Here is a 21760-nt window from a genome sequence, read left to right as displayed (position 1 = left end):
AGCTTATTTATTGATTTCTCTCCCACTGCTATAATTCAGTCGGGAGCCGTAATTAACTTACTTTTAATAGAACTTTCTTACGTACACCATCAAACAACCTCTCGGCCGGTGAAGGCAAAGAGAACGCTTACCGAACTTCGAGCAGAGGAGTTAGAATTACCTAGGCCTAGGTTATATATATATATATATATATATATATATATATATATATATATATATATATATATATATATATATATATATATATATATATATATATATATATATATATATATATATATATATATATATATATATATATATATATATATATATATATATATATATATACACAGTTGTCTTTCCTCTCGTCATCAGAGGGAAGCGAACGTCGGTAGTGATGTGGAAGAATGAATAAAAAAACATAGTTACGTTACGTAACTAGTTAAGTAACTAAACATAGTTACGTAACTATGTTTTTCTTTGATTCATTCTTCCAAAGCACTACCGACGTTCGCTTCCCTCTGGTGACGGGAGGAAAGACAACTGGAAAGCTATATATAAGCACGACTGGTCCACCCTGATATCAAAGACAGTGCCCTCCAATGGCACAGAGGCCGAACAGTGAATCTGAAAAGCTCCCAGTTTCAGAAAGCGCGAAACGGGTGGCGAGTGCAGGAGACCCTCCAAAGACGATCTCGGATCCTTCGCCTCGCAGGTGACCTGAAGAACGAGGAGGATGTGCTCAAGTGGCTGCAGGAGTTCATGGACACCGGCGATGACGCGGACATTATCGAGGAGGTGTCCGCCGAAGACATGGATGCGCTCATCGAGAAGACCGATATCCTGGCAGTCTTCGTCTGTGAGTCTGAGATGTCCACTTGAATGTACAGATTCCCACGGGCGACGTTGGTGTGAATGTGTGCCAAGGGGTTTCCATACGTGGCCTGAACCCACGCGGTGGTTCACTTACTGCTACGCGAAGAACGAACAGAACATTACAATTGCATTCGTCTTTGCGAAGTCACTGTGCCAATGACCTTGGAAGCCCAGGTTGCCGCAGAGGCTTCTCACTGACAGACATAAACACTCCTCACTCTTTACCCCTCCAGCTTTCCCCATTCCCCTCATTCCTAACCTAAACCCCGTTTTCTGAAATTCCTTTTACTGATGATGATGTTGATACTTTCTTCCTTTTCTTTCTTATGCGCCAGCTAACATTGAACGTTTGCGTACTGAGCGTTAGTTTTTTTTGCAGTTTTGTGTGTTCCTGCTTGATTCTATCAGCGTAGTGCATATCTTTAGGACGTATTTGTTTTGCACCATCCTGACGCGCATTAATCACCGCAGTTAGTATGAGTGCCCGATAGTTACGCGTTGTTCGAGCTCGCTTTTCTCGAACGCGTCAGGAGCTGCTCTCGCATCTCTTGCAGCCACCTGTGGACTCATTCCGGATTATGATGATAACGATTGCGAGGGTTAGAGAGGTGCTGCTGGAGGTGACTTTTTTTTGCACTTTTAGCACTGGAGTGGGTATGTTCCGCTTCTTGCCACCAGCTTCTTTCTTCTGCTGGTAGAGTGTGCTGCAAATGCATTTGCGAGTAAGCTTTTGGAGGCAAACCCTGTACACAGCTTTCTCCGTCAACGGTGCAGATGACTCGAGCGACGCGAAGAGCAAGAAGATACTGGAGGAGCTGGAGGCCATTGACGACGATGCTGACCAGCACGGCATCCCTTTCGTCAAGACGGACGACGTGGAGTTCGCCAAGAAGTACGGCTGGGACAAGCTGCCCATCCTCATCTTCTTCGAGAACGAAGTGCCCACGGTGTTCAAGGGTAAGCCCGGCTATGACGCGTCCTCCACGCTGTTTCTCAGCACCTGGGCTTAAGAAGAATGCAGACAGCACTTCTGTCGCTTCATTTTTTTTTTACTTTCTTCAAAACACTGGGCCTTCAGAAAAACTTTAGGCTCTTTTCGCATCACCACTTGAGATGTCTCTGCCCAAATTCTGAAATCGCTGTTTATTATTTCTTACGTGTTTTTCTTTTGTTTCTATTTACTGCACTCTTATTTTTTTCACCTCTTTCTTCTCCAATACCCGTCCCTTACGCAAAGATGTAGGTCGAGGGTAAAACACCACACTATGAAAGCGGTGTACCAGCAAAAAAGAGCGTCACCATTGAGCAGGGAACGTCCATAACGTGTCTATAGCCTCGGTTACATGAATGCGACAGAAGTCGACTACAGTCCATTTTTGAGGGAAAGAGCAGGTTTTGAGAATGAAAGGCGTGACTCGTCCTCTACTCTCTTCCTCGACGTTTTTGCACTTTCCCTCAGAAATTGTACTGGAGTCGACTTCTGTCGCATTAATGTAAACGCGGCTTATGTTTTCGCGTGCAGCAAAATGCCTCTTTAACGCTCACGTGGGGAATTTCTGACTTCTGCACCCACAGCAAAGTCCTTTAAGCACATCCTATTATGCGCATCGAACATGCTGATATTGACGCTCAGTTCATGTGCAGAAGACTGCTCATCAGATGACAAGTGATTGTCCATTATTGTGAACAGGCAATATGCAGTAGCAATTAGATGCCATTGCAAAACCTATGCGTTGGTGGTAGCGGGACGGAAAATTCTTCACTCAGCTTTTGCACACATCCCTCTTGCAGGTGACCTGACCAACGAGGACAAGGTGCTGAGCTGGCTGGTGGAGCAGAAGATGAAGGACGAGATCGAGGACGTGTCCGAGGACGTGTTCGACGAGCTCGTCGAGAAGGCTGACTATCTCGCGGTACTTTTTTGTAGGTTCTAACTCTCAGTCAGTCATCACAACAACCGTTCGCTAATACCGAACAGCTATTTCCCCTTCCTGCCTCGCTCTTCCCCGCCCGCTTGCCAATGTTGCCACAACAGTGCGGTACTCTATAGTGTGCGCCATCTTCTGCAGCATATCCCAGTTGAAAAAAACAACAACAGAACTTCGTCAAAATACGACAGAATGCTTTGGCTGTAGCTCTGTAGCGCCATTCTGTAGTAATTACGCAAAATTCTGTTGTACTATAAAATTTTCTCTTGCCACTACAAGTTCATGGGCACGAACACTACAGAAAATTTGTTGTGTCGACAGAAATTTTTTGTTTTTTTTTCGACTGGGATGAGATTTGGTAGCGCTGCAGTAGGATCCTGCGAATGACAAGGACTGAAAACTTTGCGGGTTTGTACAAGTTTGAACGAATCAAACCAACGAGGAAGCGCCGGCAAAACAAGACAGATAGACAAGACACCACCAGACTAGCCATGTCCCGCCTACTTCTCCGCTTTTGCCAATGTTTCTTTTTAATCCTTACTGATTTCATTCGTTCAAACTTGTGAAAGACTAACTCTAGGGTCGGCAAGCGCAAGAACTGTTTTCCCCTTAGGAGAATTCGTTCACAGGAAAGGTTGCTCGTACCTGTAATGCATGACAAAATGTGTGAAAATGTTAACGCGACAACTCAGGCTTAAGCACCTAGCAACGGTATCCTTGTTGCTGGGGGCACGGCTTGCACCTCGCCAATTGTACTTTTCTGCTTCTGTAGCCGCGTTTGTTTGACAAGCTATAAGCGTCTTACCTAACCATGTTTTTCCTCGCTGCATTATTCCGTTTAAAAAAAACAGAAAGGCCGAAGTGGCCCGTTTTAGCTTTATAGCCCGCAAAGCCGCAAGCGCCGCCGTAGTTTCATACTTTATTATGGCGTGTTCTAATCAGCGATTCAAAGCAGCCATTCGAATCCGTGAGGCAGCATGGCGTTTAGGGATCTAATGTGAATCGCCCATTGCAACATGATCTTTGGTTTCACGGAACAAAGAAACTTGCTCCGTATCACTGATTGATACTCTACTAGCGACTGTAATCATGTGACCAGACCGTAACCAAATAAAACATTGATGTTTGCTTCCCCGGATTACCAAAAAGCAACGTCAAAGCTACTTCATACTTTTTCGGTTCTCTTTTTTCCGACCTGTCTACCCGATCAGCAGCAACAGATCGGAAGTATAAGTTGCCCTCAACGCGTCTGGTTCTCGTGCCTGCCGCATGTGCCACTCGTTTCTCTTATCGTAAAAAGCCGAGCATGCTGGTAACTGCCACCACTCCGTTTCAAACTGGACACTTCTACCTTCCATAAAACCGTAGTGAAGGGCTTCTAACACTGTATATGTACAAGTAAGGTTGACCCTGACCGCGATGAAAATCGAGCTCCCCAGCACCGTGGAGCCCGCTACGTGTTAAACGATCCGTAGCTTTTGCGATCAGATCAAAATAGCCTCATAGATAGCTCTATGACGGACAACAACTACCCGAGACGTGGTAGACTTTTCTATTCTGTTGCCCTTTCTCTGACTAGTTAGGCACAGTGCTGCTGCGCCGAAAGTAACAGTTTCCTTATTTACTATTTTAAATGCATCGCCGGGGGCATGGGATGATTCATGCCTCGGGTACTGACGAAGACACCCCGATGACGACCCACAAAACACAGTTACGGTGTGTTCGGCCGGTGCTCACCGGTGGTATTTTCTCCTCAGCACCAGTGCGAATTCAGAAATTCTTTTTTTGAATTCATATTTCTTAATTTTCTTCTGAATGCTTCTGTGCATGCAGATTTATTCGATGCAAGCTATAGAATGGCTGGAGACAGCGCAGGTGTTTTGAAGTCTGAAAATGCTGAAGCATAACTGTATCACCCCCCCCCACCCCCCCCCCCCCACCCCCTGAACGTGCCACTGGTGTGAATTTTCAATTCTTCAAGGTTCACTTTTTCCGCTTTGTTCTTGCCGATCGGCACTTTCCATGCGACTAAAAAGGGCTGAGGGAGAGGCTAATTGCGTGCACCAGCAAATTTATCAGGTCCAGGTGTACACAATCTGTGCTCACGGTGATCCCAGTACCAGCTCCTCGCAGGTTTACCACAGTCAGAAGGTATACTTAAGTGAATTTATTAAGATGCCGTAAAATTTACAATTGTAATATATTCACAAGCCTGAATCAATCGCATCTTTCTCTCACTCGACTTTTGGTTGGATCGCCCTTTGTAACCTTCCGTTGGTGATTTTAAACCACCTAAAAAAAAGGAGAGATAGAGAGAGACATTGTTGCAAATCAAGGCATAACGTTTTAGCAATCCGCTCTGCTTTGGCAATGTATTTATTCCTGGTCTTTCACGGGGCTCGCCTTAATTCTGGTTGCTGGCTAACCCTACATGTGCCAGTCTGCCTTTTTTTCCCTCTCTCTCTCTGTCTCTCTGCCGAGCATAACGAAATAACGTTCACAACAGGCTTGAATAACGCACAACATAAGATCGATTACTCTGCTGCGACTTGAGACTCAGACGAAAAACTACGTTCTGGTCTGGGCCTGTTTCCTGTACTTAATATGTGGAGGCAAAATCAAATTACTTTTTTCACTTTGAATTTGAACTCTGACACCTGCGCATCTGTTCAAAATGTGAATGAGAGTGTTTAGTATATTTCGAGAAACAGAAACCTGATTAAACGCTTGTGGTGTGAAACGTATGCGTCAAAAATGCGAGAGTTTGCGAAGAGCTCTCCGTGCTGTGATCGACGAGGTCACCCGAAATCCTTGAACGCAGGCAGTGCATTATACTTCACTGCCTACACTTCATAAAATTCTTTTACTTAACCATTTATGTTTTTGATGTCTCCCGTGCAGAGTGACCGAGCACGGGCATTAAAGGGGCACTGAAGTCTACTTCATACAATTTTTATTCTTACTAAAGATTGATTGTTTGACTCTGCGTGGCTATGCTGTTGCTTGTCCGACAGCAAAATGGGCATTTATTGTTGAAACAAAATTGATTTATAAACGGTACGTTACCTTTCCCGCCATTCCATTCAATCTAATGACGTCTCGACTGAAGAATACCCCGTTATTAGCGTTTGGATCTGAATAGCGGCGTAACCTAGTATCAGATCAGAGATCCGCGTTCAAAATCGGCGTTGACGTCATCCCAATTTACTTCTGAAAACGGCCGGTGGCGGCGCTACCTGTATTTTTGTTTTTGCCTTTTATATCTCACAAAAGCTCCGTCTTCAGCTGAAGTGGGTCCTTTGTCGTTAGGATGCAATAATATATCAACATAGGCCAACTTAAATTTGTCCCATTAGCGAAGACGGTGCTGAGCTGAAATGCTGCGCCGAAGAGGGTAAGTGTCAGATGAGAATCGGGATCAGTTCAGTGCAACTCGATTCTTCGCGCTATCACGTGTCGTCAATCAGAGTGACCTCTATGTGATTTGAACGCGGTGCAATGTCTATACAGGCCATGTTCTATTTATCCTCAGTTCCCCTTCAAGAACGATCAGACGGCATTCTCAGATCGATGCAGCCATCTTAGGAACACACAAGCTTTTACACCTGCACGCATTTAAACAGTCATTTCCAGGTACTTACTGCAACTTATTTCCCTGCTGTGGCCACGTGTGACACCTTTGAACGCCCCGAGTAATTAGTTGCGAGTGTTTGTTAGCAGTCTACAATGAAGGATTGCATCGTTCTGTGAATACCAGTTGGCGTCAGCCTCTTTTGCACAGTGAACCCGGGCCACTTGACACTTTGACGTCATCAGACACTCGTGTGACGTCATCCCGGTCCTATAGGCACTAAAAGCTGCGCCCGACATATAGTAGCCGTCGCAACCGGTGTAGAGCGTTCCCGCTTCGTTTCTCTCTGCCCGTGCCCTCTCCCCATCGTTGCTTCGCAGACAAAAAGGGTGACGCCAAATGCGAAAAGGTGCTCAAGGAGCTGGAGAACATCGACGACGAGCTGGACACGCACGACATTCCCTTTGTGAAGATCGACGACGAGGACGTCATCAAGGAGTACGGCATCGACGCTGTGCCGCAGCTGGTATACTTTGAGGACACCATTCCCAACTTCTACTCAGGTGAGTAGCGCGACCGAAAGATGGAGCCACACGACGAATTGCTCGCGATTTGATATCGACGAAGCCAACCATCGCTGCTGTGATGCAATGAATTTGAAGGCTGAGGTGCGCGAAGCAACCGCCGTCAGAAAATCATAGGCCGAGTCGGAAACAAAGCCTCGGGAACTGTAGCGTCTGCTGGGAAAGATCACTATTTGCGCGCTGGCTACTTCAGGATCGCACAAACAATACAGACGATTATACATTAGTCGTCATCAAAAAAAACTTTTTTCCTTAGATAGCCTGCTATACGTCAGTAGTGACGGCAGACGTTTTTTTTTTCCTCTTACTTTGAATGCCTCCCTATAATATACGATCACTAGAGATGCAGAGATCTGCTACCGAACGCTTTCGCACATTTTGGATAGAATATTGAATGTGTATAAAACAACGCCGAGCACCACTTAACTCATTTTCGTAGCATATTGCTTTATTGTAACGCGTAATGAAAAGTAAAATGACGCATTTCAGTTGCGCCGGAAGAAATTCGATATCAAAAATCAGTCGACACAAGCGCAGCATGTACGACAGTTACTGGTTCCTAAGAGACAATTTCGCAATACAGTGATGCAAAAGCAGCACGCAAATGCTCGCAGTTGTGTACGCAGCTGGGCTGAGACGCAACAAGCGGAGACATTTCCTGCCCAACCTGCACTCTAATCAGAAAGGAGTAAAAAGGGAAGTAAGCTGTCCTCTAGCTCACCCCCTTTTATAAAAGGAAGTGCGCTAGAGGGCAGCTTACTCCCTTTTTACTCCCATATAGGCATATTTGTGTTTAGCGTGTAGCTCTGTAATTAATCAGTGTACCGCGCTCAGAGGACGCGTTATTGAGATCTCACATTGTGCGCAGGTGACTTGACCAAAGAGGAGCAGGTGCTAGAATGGCTCCTCAAACAAAAGGAGTCCGACGAGATAGAAGACGTCACACCCGAGGTGCTCGAGACGTTGATCAAGAAGTCCAACTTCTTGGCCGTGCTCTTCTGTAAGTATGGCGTCCCGCTTACCACCGTTTCGTTTAAAACACCCGCATATAGATCAAAACTTAGTCTTATAAGAAATACGCCAAGACGTCGCAGCGGGGCGCCAATACTCTCGTCTACGCCACATAAAAAAAAATACATAACCACGTTCATTTTCACATGTGAAAAAGATATCATGCTACAGATGAATATACCATTTGCAATGAGCCCACTCGAAAAGTTATTTTTTCTACTTATTTCTTATGCTTGAGTAACAATGACAAAGTCAAATTAATATAGTGACCAATTAACAAAGAATTAAAAGGGCACTAAGTTTCAAATACTATACAGCTATTTTAAGAGTAAATGTAGTAGTGGATGCACGGCCGGTTGGAGGCCATCACAGTCGAACCCAGATATATCGAACTCTAAGCGGATCGCAAAATATTCGATATATACACAATTCGATATATAAAAAATGTCAATAGATAAGCTTTTCCGTAACCTACATGTAAGAGTACCCTGCATACAAGCTAGTGACACACTCCTTGCAGCGACATGCCACCTGGCAGAGCACCACTCGGTAGGCTTTGCTATACGTCTAACCTGCTTTGCATCGAGGCCGCAGCAGACGGTGCTTTGGAACTAGCCTCTGGCGATCATACGATGCCTAATCCTGTTCCAGAAGAGTATAAATAGAATAATGTCCAAAATTAAGGCGCAGCCGGTTTCTGCAACGCCTTTGGTAGAGAAGAGAGCCCAGCTCGCTAGGTGAAGGCCGCCGCTAGGCTTTAACCAGTTACGCTGGCTTCGCCACATGAAAGTGATGTGACGTAAAAAATTAGTACAAGAGACCGGAGACTACCCTCAGGTGCACCCTACGTTCAGCTCGTTCGGAGGTTTGACAGCGCTGTCAGCAGGTTCCCAAGGCCGTGCAGCTGACCAGTCTTAGCGCGTCGAAAAGTGATCGAACAGCACCGTCTGGAGAAGCGCCACTCGCAGGGGCGCGGCGCACCGTTCGATATATCGAACGATCGGAGAAATTGTAGTTTGATATACTACGCTTCTTTCCTAAATTTTTGCATAAGAATTTCAAGGAAATGTGGTTGCTGTCTTTTTCCTTGCTCCCTGAATATAAAATTTATCTACAATTTCGTTATTATCTTTCTTTAGTATGCGCAATCTTCAAACATTCCACTTAATCCCTTTTGTTATATTCTAGGGTTTATATTCAATGCTGGTGCGCTGCCTTGTTGAGCTCTAACTGCCGTAATATCCGCGCCTACTTGAACTTTCTTCGTTTTCAAAACTGGCCTCGAAAGTGAGGGTAGCAAAACTATATAAATAAATGAATAACATGTGTATTCGACAAAGGCAAGATTTAGATTTATCCGGCCTCGATTTACCCGGGATCGACTGTAGAAGAAAGGAGCACAGAATAACTTCTAATCTGTGTCGTTGTCGAGATTGGTTGTCGCGTTGTCTAGAAATGCATTTTATGTAATCATGAAATGCATTGCACGAAATACGTAGCGCATTCCAGGACAGTTCATAGATGGCGGTAGGTGTGCTCGGGTGTTGTGCTAGTCCTTTGGCTGCTGTGCGCTTCTGTTCATCTGTCTAGGCGGCACGAATATGGTCTCCCTGGCTGCTTTCGTGACTGGAGGATCCTACGCTATCACTCCCTTTTTTTAGCTGGACAGCCCGTTCGGCTTCTTTCACCGCTTTTGGTACTTCACTTTTAGCCGCTACTTTGTTGTTTTGCGCTCTAAGCGTCTCTATAGCTGCCAGAAACGGCACGGTGCTCGCGCGCTTCTCAGCTACCTTAGCAAGCAATCACGGCGCAGAACAAACGAATGAGGGATGGGGACGACGATTTCGAACACATAAAGGGCGGGGCTACCAGTCGGAACATGTAGCGCGAGAGGCGGAGGTGATGGCGAAGTGTTCTAAAGGATCGAGAAACGAAACTGCTCTGTTTGCGCCGGCGCTGGTTATGACTCCAGTTGAGGTTATAGTGCGGCAAATATTTTTTTTTTGCTGGATTTCATTCGGACGGAGAGTTTCGGAATGTTTCGGTTAAGTTCGGCTTCATGTACGTTCTCATATCCTGCTTCAGGTCCACCGCTGTTCCCAGATGATGTTCCCTTAAGTTTGGCAGCAGCTAAAAGCATTTCAAGCTTTAAAAGGAGGACAATGATCACAACGAAAGTTACGCACATGATGTTCCCTTTGCACGATTTCTGCCCACATCAGTTAAATCGGCCTTGTTCTCTACAGCGTATATGAGTAACGTCCAGCGTAAAGGCATCCATGAGTCGCCTGCATTTTAGTAAATGAACCAGGATAACTCGAAGTGAAGAACAGATGACCTTACATGCTCTTTCACATCCTGGCACCCATGCCCTATGCCCACATATGCACCTTCACGTGCGTCACATGCTCATTCACCCTTCCTAAGGTCCTGGCTCGGATGTCGTCCGTCAGGCAGTTATTGCGCCTTTCGGTTCCGTAAGTTATAACCAATTATTATTGTGGTTAGTCACAGCGAATGACAAGGGTAGGAGAACATAGTCGATGGCCGGGAGCCGAAGGTTGCATGGAGTGATGAGCTTAGGAACCCTTCTGTGATAATGAAGTTGTCGCTGGCGCTAGACAGATGTACTTGAAGGTCACGGGGAGAGTCTTTGTGCTGCTTGATCGCACTCTGCGCATGACACGATTTCACGCAAGTGGGTGGAAATTAAATAGATCTCGCGCATGGTCCGAGAAATGAAATCTGCTGCTACGGCTGCCCGTGATCGGAGGCCAAGCGCGCTAAGCCTCGTCCTCTTCTGGCGCAGACGACAAGGACGACCGCAAGAGCCAGGAGGTGCTCAAGGAGCTGGAGAACATCGACGACGACGCGGACGCGCACGACCTGCCCTTCATCAAGATCGACGACGACGAGGTGGCTCGCAGCTACGGCATCGACGACGAACTACCGCTGCTCGTCTACTTCGAGAAGGAGATACCCAACATCTACGAAGGCGAGCACTGCCCCGCGTGCCGTCGAAGAAGGCTCACTCGTTGCCTCAATGCCGCCTTGGTATCAAAACCATCGGCGTATGAGACGATATCCTTAAGGTGTCCACGGTAGAGAAAAGTTGGGCAGATGGCCTTTAATAATCACAAAGTGAACAAGGTAGGGGAAATACCCTCAGGCAAGCACCCTGAGGCTTTCTCTTCCATTGTTCACTTTGTGATACCCTTTAGGTGTGGTTTATTCATATCCTGAGAGGGTCAAAGAATGAAATGAAAGTTGAGCTAAGCGAAAGTATCTTAGAATGGCTAACGCTCCGATAGGGGAACTTTTCTCCGATGAATTCTTTCTGCGATGACGTGACAGTCAGCGCTGCCGTAGCTGGCGCCTACGGACGGAAAGCTGAATCGAAGAACCAGCGTAATGTGATGGGCTGGGCTTCCAAGAGTCCTGCACCAGTGTAGGAAGTTGTGGCAGCACGTTGACAGTATGGAGAGGGAGAGAACGAAAGAAATAAAAAATGAGCTTAGAAGTTCCGATACTAAGAGGCAAAGTAAAGGTGTTCGGTAAAAAATAAGAGAAATGCGATAAGCTGGTTGAAGAAGGGGGGAAGCCGTCAAAGCATGATTCGGCGGGAGCACATTCGCGTCCGAAAGTAAGTTACCGTGTACCGAGCGAAAGAACGAGTTTGTGTAAGCCGAATAAGGCGAATATACGGAGAAATGCGCTAAAAAGGTATGAAAAAAAAAAGCGGGACCGAATCGGAAATATGCGGGGCAGAACGAAAATGAAAAGGGAAAGACAAAAAAGGAGCAAACGAGCGAAAGAACGGGTTTGTGTAAGTAGAATAAGGCGAATATACGAAGAAAAGCGCTAAAAAGGTAAGGAAAAAAAGGGAGGGACCGAATCGGAAATATGTGGGGCAGAACGAAAATGAAAAAGAAAAAATAAGACGCAAAAAGGGGAATGGGCAAGATTACCGAGTAACTCAATGGGAGAACGGATAAACAAAGAAGTGAACGGCACCACCCGAATGCATCTTCGGTGTTTTATAGATGGCGAGAAGGGCGAGATGGTCGAAGGAGGAGGAGAGACAGAAAGACTTGTTGGAATTGCAGTTCCACGGTAATCTCCTCATCGCCCTCTCCAGGCCCCTTCTCCGTGTTCAATGTCTCGCTTCTCTCTTCTTTTCTCTACCTGTCCCGCGAAGTTCTCCGCTTTTCACCTTCTGTTCTTTATTACTGTTCTGCGGCTTTTTCTCCGCCTCTGCGCCCAATGTTCCCATTGCACAAACTCAATCTCCTTTTCGGCACATAGTAATTCTGTTTGGGACGCGCCTGAGCTGCCGTCGAATTGTGCTCTCTCCGGCTCTCTTTCTGGCTCCTGCCAACCTGTCGCAGCGCTTCTTTGTTTACCTGACATATTCGTTCTTTTACTCACGTCATGTACGCTTTGTTTATAGCGAAGCATATTGGCGAACTCCTAATGGCTACAGCTTTCTCACCGCGCCGCTCAAGTAATGTAATATAATGCAATGCAGTGCATTGTACATAGCATGCTATACCAGGTGTTTTAGGGATAAACTAAGTTATTCTCAAAAATAAGTTTTTTGAGGTAAAAATATCGCCTTTTCTGCATAGTATTGCCAGTGTTGGCGGACAACAGAAAACCGGTGAATAGGCTTAAGTAGTAAGCTGGTAAACTAGTTTTTTAATAATTCACTTTTTAACTATTACAGTTAACCGCTTAGTTGAAATTAGAGAGTTCTAGCAGGTCGTTAGTAATAACCATATCAGTTATTGGAATTTAGGAGACACGATTACCCTTGGCGCCGTGGCTGGACATAACTACGTAAAAAAAAACTGAAAATGAGTGATCGAAAAATAAAACGAAAATGAGCAATATGCGGGTACCCGCCGACTGCTATGCCCGTGCACGCAAGACAGGGGAAATGGACACTTACATAAGCGTTCATTTTTTCGCTGTCTTACAAACTATATGCGGACACAACACAAAATGAACAAGGAGCTGGAGGGAAGTGGCAGTCCCCATAGTGCCAACCCCATAATTGCAGGACTTGTCTTTGTCTGGGGTTACGGTGCAAGTTGTCTGCATTCACTGAATACTTAATTAAGGACCTCTTACAAAAGTTTGCTCATAATCCAGCACATATATGCTTCGCGTAACTGAAAATCCCTCACAAAAGTGTTCAAGTAATTTTCGCCCTTTGTCTCTTCTTCATTGTTAGCCGAGTCTCAAGGCCTGTTACGGACTACCTGATCGATTGGAAGAATAGGGAACTGGAAGAGTTTAATGCCTTCGTGGCCCTTTCTTGCTATCAACCACTGCGCGCATGACGTCACCTCAGGAATGGTACTTAAAAGGCGCAAATTACAAGAATGCCTTGACAAGAAACAGTGCCTCTTAACGAACTCTGCTTTAAGCAAGGAGTCATCCTCGTGTTTTTTATAAGAGCTAGTTAGGAAACTAGCTTAACATTGAGTTCTCGCTTGAAGTGCACGTTGAAAATTGCGAAAAGGGAAACACAGCGCTAAGTAACTAGAGCTAAACAGGCACCTGTGTAACGTACGCGCAGATCTTTTCATGTGGAAGAGGTTAATATAGACCAAATTTTCTACCTGGTATTATAATCTCAATTATAATTAATTTTGCTACCCTCCCTGGAGTCACTGCAAAATATCGCAGCTACTCATGTCCAACAATCTTGGACAAATCTTTTGAATGTTGAAAAATTGGAAAGTACTGTTATGGAAATATATAAGGTAATAGTCCATTCTTCCCAAGTGCAGCAAAATCTTTCTTTTAAAGTCTTTCCACCGCTCGCATGGAGCAGTTAAGACTGCCATAGAAAACCAATGGGGAGGGCTTTTGATGATGCCACAAACGTTAATAGCAAAAAAAAATGCAAGCCTGTTGACGGGAGATCTGCGGGTGTACATATTTATTGTTACGGTGAAATCTACGATACATGAAAGAATTGCTTTCCTAAAATATTTCCCGTTCAAAAATGCTTTTGTCCAGAATTGTTGGGTATATGGCAACTCATTTGCTCTGGTATCAGTTCCTGTACATTATTTTTTTTTCGCCACAGTGGCACGTATAGTGCTGACCGGTCCCTGTATGCGTGTCTCTCTCTCTCCCTCAGGCGACTTGACGAAGGAGGAGGAGGTGATCGAGTGGCTCCTGCACCAGATGAAGTCGGACAACATCGAGGAAGTGAGCGACAAGATCCTCGACTCGCTCATCGAGAAGCACCCACACGTGGCCGTGCTCTTCTGTGAGTGGTGCCCCCCCCCTCGCAGAGCATCGCCAAAGGGCGGATAGGACGAAAGAGCTTCGGTTATGGTTTATTGGGGGTTTAACGCGAAGAGGTTTAACGCGAAGAGAGGGAAGAGGCGAATGGTTCTGGGCACAAGGTGCAGGCAGGAGTGGGGAAGGAGGGGTGATAGTGGGCTAGGGTCAGGGGTGAGGGGAGTGTGTGTGTCTGTAGTTTGCGCCAGAGTGTTGCGTGTTTGTTATCTAGGGAGGGGTGGGGCGGGGGGTAGAGCTGGCGCGAGGCTCTGTAGGCCTGCGTCATCTCGCTGAACGATTGATCAGCGAGTTGCGAGTCTAGCACTTCCTCCGTCGACTGTCTTGCTCCTGTGTGTTCAGAAGGCGCGCTATTATGACGCTGCTCAGACAGTGGCGAAAAGTTCCGCTCAACTGTCTCATGTTCGTTCCAGACAAGGAGAACGACAAGAAGGCCGAGAAGATCCTCGTGGAGTTGGAGAACATCGACGACGAAGCGGACGATCACGAGATCGTGTTCCTCAAGACCAACGACCCGGAGGCCGCCAAGAAGCACGGAATCGAGTCCTTTCCCAAGCTCGTCTTCTACGACAACGAGATCCCCAATCTCTACGATGGTGAGACAGCGCTCAGATCGGTCCCCCCACGACCCAAATGCATTCTGGGCGTTCTTGCTGTCATGCGCATGGTCGTCTGTGAACAGTGGAGATGTCTGTGCTTTCATGACTACCGTCAGTACACGGAAGGACGGACTACGAGCACGCGCGCGATCGCGTGTACGTGCGCATTGTGAACGGGCGTCTTGCCTCCAGTACCGACGACTGGTATCATGCCGGCAGGCAGCACCACCAGAAATAAACCGGCACTTAGAAATAGGCTAGCTCATTAAAATGTGTTAGTGGATGAAAATGACAGACAAAATGTCGCCATGCTTTCCTAAGCAACCGAGCTTTTTAGGTCATAACATGCCTACATCAAAGGCACGCGTGACGCGTAGATGGAATAAAAACGAAAAATGGAAAGACTGGTCACGGAAAAAGTGAGCAGGGCACAAGGACAGCAGAACGTGAAGACCACATTATTCTAGCTAATGTACCCGCATTCGTTAAGTTATTATTAGTGGCTCTTTATTAATAAAATAACAATGGAAGGAAGAGATGTAGCTAGCCGCGGCATCTGCCATCAAAACCTGAAGCACCCGAGCTGCTACTAGCGTGAGTAAAAGGACAGGGAGCGGACAGGAAGAGGCAATATCAGATTTTCGGTAGCGTTTCTAAAATATGAGAGATCAGTGTGCCCCCAATTAGCAACAGATAGCATTTAGTTCATTTTGTGCGGCTATTCCGAGTTGCGTGAAATACTAAATCGAAAGCCTTGAACCAACGACAAGGCCAGGAGAGAGCAAACCTTTTTTTTTTTGTAACAAATGTATTCTATATCATTGAACATTTGTCACGAAACGAGAGATGAGGAATTGCTGGACACTGATTGGAAGTGGTACTTTCGCGCCCATTTTTCTTTGCACGGCTTCCTCACAGTGGCACCAAACATTTTGACTGGAAAATGCTGGCTACTGAGCACATGATGGCATCATGCTTTGCAGCCAAGCTACATGTACTAATGAAGCACAGGGCGTGCAAACCACATGTCGCGAATTCGCGACACTGGGCAGTAAAGGAGTAGCTTTACACTTAGTGAATCCTTGTACTGTTCTTAAGCGTCATTTCGTTCAACCTTTCCTTATACTCGTTCAAAGGATAAAACGCAGGTATGTCTAAGTTCTTTACGTCTACATATATTTACAGGAGATCTGATGGATGAAGACAAGGTTCTTGCCTGGTTCATCAAGCAGAAGGAGTCCGAAGAGATAGAGGAAATTACGGAGAAAATGCTGTTCGAGCTTATTGATGAGAACCATTTCCTGGTCGTCTTGTTCTGTGAGTTTATTCACGTTTGTGTATAGAATACTGTACTTACCTGTATGAAGCACTTGAACAGATTGTTGCGCGTTCTGATTACGGATGATCACGAACAAAAGCGATTTAGGTTTCTGTTGTCACAATTAAAGTTCGAACGCGAATACTACACGAACTTGCCATTAATCTGAAATCACATGCAACTGCGTCTTTCTTATAAGATTATTCGTCCTCCGCCCCCCCCCCCCCCCCATTCACTTCCTTAAGTTTTGTATTGTTTGTAAACGTATTCAGACTGCAGCTATCATAAACCTTCATAAATCATCAGACAAACTAATAGAGGAACATAGACAAAAGTCGTCTGGGTTCTCTGGAAGTTGCGTTGCTTTTTTAAGGAATATTTAATAGCGTAACCCAATAGTTTCGCTGCATGGCGAGACTACAGGAGAGGTGCTATCTAGCATTAGTCCCAGTATCTTCTCTGCAGAAAGCAGCGCATGCGCTATCATAGAAACTATTCATGACAGCTACTGTGCAGGGACCGCTTGTGTAGCGGTGTCCTGGTGCATGCAAGTCCCGCTCATACAAATTCATATCCCCCCATTTCTGAGACCTTTGTTGGAGTGAAAAAGCGCTTCCCCGGATTTCGTGTCTGCCCTAATCGCCAGACGACAAGGACCACAAGGCGAGTGCCGAGGTGCTCGCTGAACTGGAGAACATTGACGACGACCTGGACAAGCACAACGTTCCCTTCGTCAAGATCGACGACGACAGTGTGGCCAAGGACTTCGGAATCCTCGACGAGCTGCCCGCACTCGTCTACTTCGAAGACAAGATTCCCAACGTCTACGAAGGTACGCGGGGGGTGCAGGTGTGATTGGTTCGTTGGCTGACGGAACTAAGAGCTGAAGTAACACGCGCAAAAACAAGAATACAGAGAAACAGGAAGTCAGTGATGAAACAAAAGAAAATCTCAGATGTACCTAATTACTTTATGTGTTGGCAGTGCGATAGCATTAAAAGCTGTTGATGCCTTACCAGAAGTGACGTCACTTCCATCTAGCCAATGAGAATGATTCGGACTAGTGACGTCACTTCCCTCCCGCCAATGGGCGAATTTTATGACCGATTACACATTTTTTTCGCGATGAGAATTTCAAATGCTCATGGATTAGAAAGTTGTTCGCGCGTAAATTCGTCAGGAAAAAGAGCAGAAAGAATAAATGGGTGGGGATATGAAGGCAGAAAATGGCGGCCTCCGGACATTTGAAGTTCTATCAATTCCACCCAGTTGTGACGACAGCGTGGGTTTTAGATGGTAGGTTGCGACTTTCGTGGTAATAAAACTTGTAAAAACTGAAAAGCCAGATACCTTCTTTGACGGAAACAGGTATGTCGATATGTTGCGTGTAGTTATCTCCGCGCTGCTTGATGCCCCTCGGAGCTTTTCATGCTCAGTACATCTTGATTTCCCGCATGTATGCGCTTATATGATTCATATCTATTCACGATGAGCCTTTTAAATTCGCTGTAAGAACGAGGCCGCGTCTTGCGCAAAACAGGAGTAATTGGGTTGTCACTGGAAGAGGCCCAAATTCTGCTTCCAAATCACCTCGGCTGAACATAATGACCATGAAGACAATGTATTCACTTCAACCATAGCCATTGCGCACAAAACGCATATTTTCTGCGCATAACATCAGGCTGCTGCAGACATTTTGCCATTTCTTTTTTCGTTTCTCGCGTTCTTGTGCATATTATATGTTTGCCCCCTCTGAGTTGTCTGGTGCAGCGAACAGATGCAGCCAAGCCGTGCAGCTTTTCATCGTTCGTCGCATTTGTGTTAGGGCTAGCTGGAATCCATTGAATGGATCTACTTTAGGCGGTAGGATTTCTTTTCTTCCTTATTTGTGGTCATTCTACCGCTGCGGCGCTAGAAACAGTCAGCAACACTTCGCCGTCTTTCAGCAAGAGCCGTCACAAACTTAGCAACGTCAACGCATGACCCGCGAGGCAGGCTTAGCGCAGTGACAGCAGACGCTGCTGTTTACCGCGTGTGACAACAGAACCCGTGTCTTTGCCCGCAGGAAACCTGAAGGACGAGGACGAGGTCCTGAAGTGGATCCTGCACCAGAAGTCCGAAGACACCATTGAGGAGGTCACCGAAGAAATCTTGGAAATGCTGCTTCGTCAAAAGGAATACGTCATGGTGTTCTTCGGTACGTCATTTATATATTATTATATATCATACGTACTGAATTGGCCAATTATAAAATATTACGCGAGGGCTGAGCTATTACGCGTAATAGATGATTTCATCGATGGCTGTCTTGAAGTGAAATTCGCTGGAGTGGTGCACAACGCTGGTGATAAAGTGCATTGAAAGACCACACGCACTGTGCGCAAGCACGACTTTATGCGGTGTGCGTTTATTTTTACCTTAATAACAGCGCCTGACAACTGCAAGGAGTGTCCGAAGATCTTATCTGAGCTCGAGAACATCGATGACGAATCTGACGACCATGGCATCATCATTGTGACCACCGATGACACCAAGCTAGCCAAGAAGCAAGCCGGAGTGACCCGCCTTCCAGCCATTGTCCTGTTCAGGAACGGACAGCCTGTTCACTACAAAGGTAGGAGTGTCACTTCACAGTAATTGGCTAATAACTGAACCGAGGGATGTGATACCGTGCAATGGTCACCTTGAGGATACATCGCGTTTGCAATTGTTTTTAGACTGAAGCTTCATACTTAATCTTTCTCACGTCAACATATTTGTTCCGTTACTCCCTTTGGTTTGGTTTATGGGGGTTTAACATCCCAAAGCGACTCAGGCTATGAGAGACGCCATAGTGAAGGGCTCCGGAAATTTCGACCACCTGGGGTTCTTTAACGTGCACTGACATCGCACAGTACACGGGCCTCTAGAATTTCGCCTCCATCGAAATTCGACCGCCGCGACCGGCCCCGAACCCGCGTCTTTCGGGCCGGCAGCCGAGTGCCATAACCACTCAGCCACCGCGGCGGCTCCGTTACTCCCTTTAGTGTCGCTATGTGGATGTCACAGAAAATGCCCCAACGTAGACCAAACTGTCTTAAAAGTAAGCTCGGGGTGACCTGCAAGCCAAACACAGTGAACCACTATTAATAATTTCCAACAGTATAAGTAAGGTTTTCGGAGTAAAGCTTTTCAGCCGTAATTTTGGTAATTTTGGAGCTGTTTATCGAAGAGTTATAGTACGAAAGGTACTTTTAATGTTAACATTTAAATTTTGTTCATTGACAGCCACCCTAATTTTCGGACTTCCCATTGACACCTAACAGCTTCGCTGAAGCGGACCTCATTGCTGAAATTGTTCTGGGGAAAACATCACATGTTTGCGTGCCGCTTTGGCCCATGAGTCCGGAAGATCAGTCACCAAGTGCGCGCATGCATGAAGTTAGCAAAAGCTTAGCTTAGCAAAAGGCGTTCCTCGATACGCTCCACATCTTCGTGCAGGCGACCTGATGGACGAGGACGCGATTCTGAAGTGGATGACGAGCGAGGAGACCCTGGACATTCCAGACCAGATCGAGAGCGTCAACCAGAAAATGCTGGACAAACTGCTGAGCACCAATGACTACGTTGCCGTCTTCTTCAGTAAGTGACACATGTTGCTTGAGCTGTCGGAGCACGACTTCATGTTTGCAGCCTTCGAAGGATGGCCATAAGCTGCGAACAGTCTTATTGACATTTGCTACCTTTCTATCGTATTTGCTACTCCAATAGTTAAATTTCACTGGATGCTGATGAAACACTAATGTTGCCGGGAATATATAGAGCAAAGGTTAGGAGATCATGATACAGTAGTTTTTCAAGACTCGGTGAAGCTAAGTAGAGTGCATAAGAGCCTGCTATTTACCTTAGTTTCTCAGTGACTCCTCTACCTCCCCCCTTTTCTCCAGAAAGTAATATGCGATACATGTTTGCATTTTCGAGGCAACAATGAGCATTCGTGAAAACATTCAGTGTCATACTGCGCGGGCATTGTTCTAAGTTGTATACAATTACCAGATAGTTTTATCTCCATTGAACACGTGACATTTTGCACGTGGGTTACGAAAGGGATTCATGGGCCCTTGTACTTGGCTGCCACTTTAAACTGGCCTACACCCGATGCCGATTTCGATTACACAGCCAAGGCCAAGTGCCCGGAGTGCGACAAAGTTCTCGCCGAGCTGGAGAACATCGACGACGAAGCAGAGGCAATGGACATCGACTTCGTCAAGGTCACAGACCCGAAGATCGCGAAGGCTTACGATATCATCGCTCTACCTGCCTTGGTGTTCTTCAAAAAGAAGTTTCCTCAGTACTACGATGGTGAGACATGGAAAATTCACGCCTATACAGCTCATGTACTGCTCACGCGCTAATCCTGCTAGTCACGTGACAGTTAGGTCGCATCTGCGTGAGCTTGAGTAAAAGCTGAGTTTGAAGATCTTCTTTCCCTCCCTCCTTTATCCCTACCCTTACGGCGTGGTTCAGGTGTCCAACGATATATGAGACAGATACTGCGCCATTTCCTTTCCCCAAAAACCAATTATTATTATTATTAGATGGCGGGGCGTGCAGGTTTTATTTGTTGTTAACTGGTCTCACTTTGAGGTACTAGAGGTAAAAGGGATACTTGCTTTGTGACCGATACCGAAACAGTAAAAAAAAAAAGGAACCACAGACTAATTCTATGAGATACCGCTATCAACGATATTCCACGAATAATTCTCTCAACCAACCCACCTCCCCCACCCTCATAAAAAAACAGCTGTGCCACCGCAAATTCTTGCGAAAATATCGTGACTTTTGCGAATTCAGCTGCGGCAATCGGAGACCACAGAAGCAACATACAGGCACAACACTAAGTTTTGTTTTAATTTCTTCAGGCAGATTTTTCACTACTTTCACTATCTTTCACTAAGATTTCCATTAAAAGTATGGCTTCTCAACAAACCTTCAGTTTTTATCTAAAAGAACTCTCGCCCTTCCTTTACGGCACGGTTGTGGTGTTTGCTGAGGTGTGAGACAATTACTGAGCCATTTCCTTTCCTCAAAAACCAAAACCAATTTTATAACACAATTTTAAGCATCACGCTGTGAGTCATGCGTAGATTAGTGTCAAGGCAAAATACAATGCTGCTTCACCGAATTGCAATATAGAGCCACGAATGATTACGCGAAACTAAGTACACGCCTCGCACATAAACAAGTCTTCTCTGCTCATACCATACCCAGCAACTCTAGACAAAAGCATTCTTGAGCGCGATACCGCTGATTAACGCAATTTTTTCATATAATGTAAGATTTCACTATAACAATCAATATATCCGCAGATCCCCAGACGACAGTCTTAAATTTTCTTGTCTATTAACGTTTCTGCTATCGTCGAAAGCGTTACCCATTGGTTTTCTATGGCATTCTTAACTGTTAGCACGTTAAAAGAAATATTATTCTACATATCAGAAGAATGGACCATTACCTTCAATATTTCCGTCACAGTATCTTACAATTTTTCATTTTTCAAAATTTTTATCCGAGAATGTTGGACATGTGTTCGC

The 21760-nt window shown here is 45.7% G+C and overlaps 1 protein-coding gene across 4 annotated transcripts in view; it reads left to right on the top strand.

The window, feature by feature from the left end:
* hlk (hulk) overlaps positions 1 to 21760 on the top strand; it is a 97178-nt gene that overhangs the window by 55768 nt on the left and 19650 nt on the right. For all 4 annotated transcript variants that reach the window (XM_077631835.1, XM_077631833.1, XM_077631836.1 and 1 more), the window contains exons 5-18: positions 698 to 841; positions 1633 to 1815; positions 2650 to 2781; positions 6738 to 6920; positions 7810 to 7941; positions 10762 to 10947; positions 14107 to 14238; positions 14684 to 14866; positions 16055 to 16186; positions 16834 to 17019; positions 18253 to 18384; positions 18616 to 18801; positions 19668 to 19808; positions 20346 to 20528. In XM_077631835.1, the coding sequence (XP_077487961.1) occupies positions 698 to 841; positions 1633 to 1815; positions 2650 to 2781; positions 6738 to 6920; positions 7810 to 7941; positions 10762 to 10947; positions 14107 to 14238; positions 14684 to 14866; positions 16055 to 16186; positions 16834 to 17019; positions 18253 to 18384; positions 18616 to 18801; positions 19668 to 19808; positions 20346 to 20528 (2235 nt within the window). The remainder of the gene's footprint in view (positions 1 to 697; positions 842 to 1632; positions 1816 to 2649; positions 2782 to 6737; positions 6921 to 7809; positions 7942 to 10761; positions 10948 to 14106; positions 14239 to 14683; positions 14867 to 16054; positions 16187 to 16833; positions 17020 to 18252; positions 18385 to 18615; positions 18802 to 19667; positions 19809 to 20345; positions 20529 to 21760) is intronic.

This window comes from Amblyomma americanum, chromosome 7 (genome assembly GCF_052857255.1).
Source record: "Amblyomma americanum isolate KBUSLIRL-KWMA chromosome 7, ASM5285725v1, whole genome shotgun sequence".
NCBI classification, from domain to species: Eukaryota; Metazoa; Arthropoda; class Arachnida; order Ixodida; family Ixodidae; genus Amblyomma; species Amblyomma americanum.
The sequence above is the reverse complement of the archived record's forward strand: the minus strand, read 5'-3'. Positions and strand labels throughout refer to the sequence as shown.